The sequence below is a fragment of the Dipodomys ordii genome, unplaced genomic scaffold (assembly GCF_000151885.1).
Source record: "Dipodomys ordii isolate 6190 unplaced genomic scaffold, Dord_2.0 Scaffold58, whole genome shotgun sequence".
Lineage (NCBI taxonomy): Eukaryota > Metazoa > Chordata > Mammalia > Rodentia > Heteromyidae > Dipodomys > Dipodomys ordii.
The window spans coordinates 2055736-2062918 of record NW_012267274.1 but is presented as its reverse complement, the minus strand read 5'-3'; the positions used below and the strand labels follow the sequence as shown (position 1 = coordinate 2062918).

Genomic DNA, 7183 nt, shown 5'->3' with positions numbered 1-7183 from the left:
ATATTGTGTAAAATGAACATTTTTATACAGTTAAATATCTGAAAAATGTACAGATAAAACAATCTTATTGTAGGGTCTTTGACAGCAAAATCTACCATTGAAGCGAGACAGTAAAGCAATGAAGGCGTTGACTAATGGAGCTACAACTACCGGGCACCGCCGCCTGGCTGCTGGTCTCAGCTTAGGCACGCGCTCCTATCCCCCAATCCTTACTTAGACAAAATAAAACGGAGGCAATTTAGTTCCAAAGTGACTTCTCAGGCTTTTCCACGTAGCTAAGACTTGTCAGCTGTCACAGGGCCCGAGTGTGGCCACTGACCCCCGGGGACATTCGGTTCATTTCACCGAGTTTCTTAAATGAGCATTTTCTAAGTTGTACCTTTTGTTGTTGTTGTTGTTTAAAAAGGATTTTTTTAAGTCCCTCCTTTTCTTTTCTGAATTTGATTACTGCTGCAGGTTGCAAAATGCTTGCTGTGCTGAGACTGGAAAGCATTTAATGCAAAAGAAAAATGAAAAATCCGACCATTTCGGTCTGGCTGTGGTTTGGCTCTAACAGGCCCAGGCCCTGAAGGAGGTCACGCGGTGTGGGAAGCACGGGCGTTGCTGCTGGATCTGACCACAGATCCAGAAAAAAAGACGTCTTAAAAACCAGCAGTGGTTCAGGGTTCCCCTGAAAGCTCAGGATCCAGGGTGGACCTGAGAGGATTTGGGAAGCAGCAGAGACAGGCCTGGAAAGGAGGTTTGTGCTTCTGTGTGTGTGTGTGTGTGTGTGTGTGTGTGTGTGTGTACATTTTACATCATAAGTCTCCAAATGAAATATTGATCAATGATCGTAGAGTGAGCCTGTGATAGAATAGCACAGAAGTTCTTCAAAGAAGTCCACTTTTAAGGCATCAGAGAAGTTAATGTGGCAAACATTTTAATTAAAACATTGGAAGTAAATTTTATTTTAAACTTTAGGCCTCTGAATTTTTCCAGTAAACACAGTTCAGCTATGTGGCAAAGTCATGGGTGGCAGCTAAAATGACTTTTTACATTATACAAAAACAAAAACAAAAAAAACACACAAAAAATAAAAAACAAATATATAAAATCAGGACACAGCCCCGACGGAGTCGCCTCTTCTCGGCCGCTCATTCATGCACGGACTCTACTAAGATCTGTCACAGCCGATGGCACCGTGGTCTTTTGACTATACAACAAACTTTTTTTCCTCAAAAGTATTTGTTCAGATAACTTAAAAATAATATAAAAATAAACAATGAATTCGACTTTTCCTCAAAATAAAAAAAGAAGGATGGAAAGCCTAAACAACAGCAAATATTGGAAGTCCACGTGAAATGTCAGGACAATGGTTCATTTTAACAAAACAGATCAGAAAGACAGCTCTCGGCGTCAGCATTTCCCAGTGTCCCAACACTGGGTCATGGCCCAAAACCAATACAGACGAGGAAAAGACAGAGGTGGGTAAACCAATGTACAAAATTTCAAAGATAAATACAATATTTATAATTGATATGTTACAAAGTAAAGTTCTTTAAGCAACTGTAAGTGTTCATGGAAAAGTTAAGTGTTGGATGAAGACCATTTTATCCCTTACAGAACACAGAAGGAATAAAACTCATTTTTCTAAATATTTAAGTGGATCTGAAAAAAATTCAAGACAAGTGTATAAATATTTAGCTACAACTTTGGCAAAATCACAAAAGTCTACAATTTTATAACCACATACAAAACACATTAGGGAAGAAGGATCTAGAAGTCAAAAGGACAATTTCTGGTACAAGAAACATAGACCTCACAGTAGCCTAAGAATGCAATAGTATACAGTGCTAGCGAAAGTTGAAAAAATGTGGCAGACCGCACTTGCTCACAGGAAGCTCTTAGCAGTGGGAGAATATTGGAACCAACAGACAGGAGCATCTTTCCTCTGTCAGTGTGCTTGTTGAAGGCAAGAGATTCAATATCAAAGTTACAATTTCTAACTACAATAAGTTACAAAGTTTCATTTCATTAAGATGAAGTTAAGCAATGAGAAGCCCTCCCTCCCTGCCACCCTAGATTCCATCTCATCCTGTTCCAGTTTGATGGCTCATACCTCCTTGGCCCCTAGTTTCACCACAAAAAAATATTTCACATTATAGAGATACACAACCATTGTGAATCTAAGTATGAGTACAGAAAAATGTCTGGAGGCATTTTCCTCAGTGTTTTTCATGGTCATTAAAATGGTGCATTCACAAAGTTTCTCCCCACACGGATAGCACGTACTAGACAGCCAAGACGGAGTCAGAAACTTTATACAAAATAGGCGTCGCTTTGTTTTCCTTATTCTTCGGGACTGAGAAATGTGAAAATATGAGAAAAGTTCAGTCAATAAAATGGAATTGTTCGTGAAGAAGTTGGGTTGTTTGCATGTCGATTCTTAATAGTTTAAATAAAATCTTTAATCAAAGTCTTTTGTAGCATCTCAGCTGCTGCTGACTGTTGGAAGATACCGTCTCCGTCAGCACATCTTAGCACACTACGCGTGTCCCCTGAAGTCCATCCTTGTGGGGTGCTGGGAGGTACACGAGTCCCTCACATTGGCGGGACTACCAGCCCAGACATAGCTGCAGGAGAGAAGGGAGAGCTTGGTTACCGCAGGCCACGCCTCGTACGCTCCCTTGGGTCCCGCTTGCCCTGCTGAGATGGGGCGTGCGCGTGGGGCTCTTGCTTCGCCTCGCCAGCCTTAGGAGTCTCCTTCCTGGGGCCTCTCACCCTGCAGCCCTGCCCGAAGGCCGCTGCAGCAGGGAACTGCTGTGGCCAGGGAGGGGGGGGGGCGGCTACTTGGCTCCTATCTCAGCATTCTTCCAGAGGCCGGGGCTGGAGGGGGTCCCCGGTCAGCCGGCTGGCACCAGCCAGAGCCGGCCGAAGGCCCTGCTCTTCCTCCCTACACGAGGACCAGCCTTGCTGCCTCCTGGTCTGCCTTGGGCCGGCCCGGACCTGGTGCTCACTGGCGAGTCGTGCATAGCGTCGGGGTGAGTCGGGGGCTCGGAGACACCAGGCGCTCACCGCCCACCTGCTCTGGAACCCCCCCACCCCCGTCCGGCGCCCCCTCCACAGAGCCCGAGGAACTCTGCGCTGCAGAGCAAGCACCGCCCCAGCTCGGGCGTGAACTCCTGGTACACGTGTAATTTGTAATCTTTTTAACTATAGTGTTGTTTAATTTTTGTCAGGATGATCATCCTCATTAATTTATGTATAACATATTAATACATTTGTTCATGTACTGATGTGAGCTTCAATTTCCCACTCCATTAATTTCAACAGTATTCATTTGTCTCCGACTCACCGTTACCACTGTATGGCTTGGGAGGCCTGTGTGTACACACCACTTGTGTGGCACTGCCTTGCTGGCCTCAGTGCCGGGTCTACAGACACCTGGCCCTCACTGCCTGCCTGCCACGCAGCGCCCGCCTGGAGCCCGCCGACGGCTCCGAGGCCGGTCAGCGGCGCCTGGGGCCTGGGCGTCCCCTCAGACACTGACAGAGGTTGTGAAGACAATTATTAGTGCAAATCACTGATACCTTTCCAGTTCCTTTTTTGAGCATTAGTTCATCAAAGTGAAATATGCCACCGACTTCACAAAAGGGCCAGTTTGTCTTCTCCACGGCTACGTCCTCAGCACCCAGCAGAGAGCCTGGCACATAGTAGGCGCTCAGTAAATACTGGTTCAATGGATTCATGGTTTTAAGGAGAGACTGGACTTGACTTTCACTGGGAAGAGCATATACCAAAGGTCGTGTCTGGAAGAGCCGGGCGGTGGCCGTCCGTCCACACACCTGAGGCCGCTGTGTCCCAGGGCCGTTCTCGAGCTCGAGAGGCTGGGGGCGCCTTGGTGGCCATGCCAGAGGGGCGGGGCACCAGGCAGCACTGGGTGTCCGCTCCACAGGGCCCTACCTGTGGACAGCTGGGTCCAGGGGGCGCCTCCCATACCCTGGGGCCAGCCCTGCCCGCTCTGGCTTAAACATGATCAGTTTAAAAACAGTTCTTAAATCTGAACTCCTGTCCAGGGACAGGCCGCGCCCGGGCAGCCCTGGCACACAGACCAGACCGCCTGGGCGTGTTCAGGGGCAATGGAGCCCCACAGGCTCGCCTCCAGGCCGGGCTGAGAGGCCTGCGCCCGGTGGCATGGGGACCGCCATCCTCACCCGAGGCTGTCTGAACGGCCCGCGGGCTCCCCGCGGGGCTGCGCGCCGCACTGCATGGGGCTCAGCAGGCCCCAGCCTTCTTCACCAGACCCCTGTTTATTCCCACGGGTGGCCCCCGTGTTGGGGTCCAGGGCACTTTACGGTAGGGCATGTGGTCACGGAGAAAGGATGAGCCAGGCAAAAATGTGCTGGGCAGCACCTGGAGCTTGCTGGGGCCCGAAGGGAACTGCGGGGCGGGGTGGCTGTGGGCCAGCGGAGCGCATGCAACGCCACGAGCCCTCCAGGAGACAGAGAAGGTGCCGGAAGGGCCGAGTGCCAGCCCGCGCCGCCCTCACCTTGCAGTCCGTTCCCGTTGGCGCTGGTGCAGGAGGGGGGAGGCGAGGCTTGGGGCCGGACCACGGGCGCAAAGGCGCTCTTCTGTTTCACTGCGGAGATGACATTGGCAGGTGAGAATGAGAAAATGCCGTGTGTGCCGCTACAGTTTGAAGGGAGGGTGACCGAAGAGGCTGCCATGGTGGGGCTGGACGGCACTACTGCAACAAAGCAAACACGGTCAGCACGCGCGGGGCCGTGGCGGGCGCCACGGCGAGGGCACGGGGCCTGGCCTGGCGAGGGGAGGGGCCACAGACAAGACACCACATGCTTCTGGCGTGGCCACGCTGGGCAGCAGGCAAACGCTTTCCCTTCCAATCCAGGCCCCGATTGGTTCTCTTTGGTTCAGGTGGCCAATGGGACGGCCCCGGGGCGTGTTGGGGGCGGGGTGTCGGTTGCGGTCGTCATGGGACACCCAGCCTCTGGGGCCACCCTTCCTTTAATCCAGTAGCTCACACCACAGAACATCCAAGCAAGGCACACACTCGACTTTGCAGTGAATATGAATCTGCGTGATGACGTGTGACAAAAACAGACACTTACTGCCGTAGGGAGAGTTAGCGGAGGAGCCATTAAGAAATCCAGGCGAGCCAGGGACCCCTAGATTGGCCATGGCGCCACTTCCATATCCATTCATGCTAGTGCTCACTGTGTTGTAATTGGATTGCTGGGGAGTACTGCTGGGCACGTATCCTCGCGGGGACACGCTGCTCGTATTGCGACTGTAGCCGACTGTTAAAATCCCCCCCCCCGGCCAAAAATAACATTATTATCAGCGTCAGACACTTGGGGGGGGTTCCCCGAGAATCTATATCATCTACTAAACACTGCTAGTTGACCTTGGGCTTCCTCTCGGCCTGTGGCCTCTGCCAGATCGCACAGCCCCAGCGCTCCCTTGCCAGTGAGCCCGTGCTGTCTGTGGGCCTCCACGGCTGCCCAGAGCGCGCTTCCTTCTAACCGTCGTTGCTTTCACGCGTCTCTTTCGAAGCAGTGATCAACAGCTTGGATTCCTGCCTGTCTCCCCTCGCCCCCGCCCCTCCGCGCTCAGAGCGTGCAGCTTCTGCACACCTCCAACCGCCATGCTGACAAGGGAGCTGGCTTGTGGCCGGAACTTCCCTGCAAAGGCTTTTAGGGGCTGTCTTTGTGGCTGCGATTCCTGCGAGCAGGAGCGAGACAGAGTGTGGGTGCAGGGAGCAAAAGTGAGGCACAGTGCAGAGCGGAGGTGGCTGCCTGCGTTCTTTACAGAGGAAGGGACTCCAAGGCTGCTTCGAAGGACACCCAGCAGTGACCTCGGTGGACTGCATCACTGAGCTAAAGGAGAAGGGGCAGGGGAGGTGAGGGGTGGTTCTCTCCATGGGTTCATTCGAGACTAAGACCCCAACGCCACCCTGGAATGGTGTGCAGGAAGACGCCTCCTGGCTCCCTCGTCACCGCCTAGTCTCTAAAGGAGTGCAAAGTCACTTCCACATAAGCTAAGGGACACTTGAGTGACAGCACCACAAGGACCAGGCTCTCTGACACTGCCAGCACTGGCTGCAGGGTGTGCAGCAAGTTCTGCTCTGCCAGGAGGAACAGGCCCAGCCGGGGACACGAACGTGACCCACACTGAATGTGCCCCCACAGTCCCCAGCTGCGTCCAGCGCCTCCAGCTGCAGCTAAGGCCAGTGCCCCCCCCCCCCCCGCCCCAGCTGAGGAGAGACCCGTGTGGAGCTCACCTTGGTCGCTGGCTTGCGATGTCTCGGACACGTTGACGGCTAGCTGACTGCTGAAGGAGTTCACGCCCATCATGCCGCTGTGCGCCGGGGTGTTGCCCAAGGTAGGGATCTGGTTGTGATTGCGGGGGACACTGTACAACGCCTCCGCAATGTCAGCCGCTCGCTTCAGGATGATCTCCTGGAGGGGGTTGATGCAAAGGTGAGGATCAGAGCCACCAGCCCGGGCATCAGGGTCCGGCCTGGCCCTCCTAGCAAACCGACGGTGTTCCCAGGCCCGGATGATGACAAAAAGAACCTACCACAGGGAAACTATCAAGTAATGCTTCTGAGTAGGCGAATCTCTTCCTGCAGCCCCAAACCTGAGGTACAGCCAGGGACCAGCAAACGAGGAGGCAGGGAGTCCCCAAGGCCCGGGTCCAAGTCAGGAGGGAACGTGAATCTGCTCCCTGAACAGTACAGCCCCAACTGGACAGGCCAAGCTGTGGAGTGTTCACCTGTCCTTCCCAAAGCCCAGAAGCACCAAACGCAGCCACCACCCACCACTGCATCCTCTAAGCCCTGGACTCCTGCCCCTCCCCCACCCAGCAGACCCAGTCTGGGCGGGGCCTGCCGGACACCATCCCAGGACACTGGTTGCCCGGCACAGGCACACCGAGCCAGGCTGCGGTCACCTACCTGGTTGTTGTGAGGCATTCCGTACAAGGCTTCCACCAGGTCCGCGGCCCTCTTCAGTAACACCTCCTAGAGGGAAGACAGGGGTCTCACTGGGAGAAGCCACGCACAAGCACGGCTGCTGCTCTTCGAAGACAGGGCGCCCACATGGGCTGACGCGGGCTGACGGAGCTAAGCACGAAGCCCGGGGGGTGGGGAGCAGCCCAGTCCGTGCCTGAGGTTTAATGACGG

At 53.5% G+C, this 7183-nt stretch overlaps 1 protein-coding gene across 1 annotated transcript in view; it reads right to left on the bottom strand.

The window, feature by feature from the left end:
- Nucleotides 1–902: 902 nt before the first annotated feature.
- Nucleotides 903–7183, bottom strand: part of Ebf3 (early B-cell factor 3) — a 125614-nt gene continuing 119333 nt past the window's right edge. The window contains exons 15-19 of the mRNA XM_013021880.1: nt 6956–7021; nt 6281–6458; nt 5109–5297; nt 4529–4618; nt 903–2612 (exon numbers count right to left, since the gene is read on the bottom strand). Coding sequence (XP_012877334.1) covers nt 2581–2612; nt 4529–4618; nt 5109–5297; nt 6281–6458; nt 6956–7021 — 555 coding nt within the window. The 3' untranslated portion in view covers nt 903–2580. The remainder of the gene's footprint in view (nt 2613–4528; nt 4619–5108; nt 5298–6280; nt 6459–6955; nt 7022–7183) is intronic.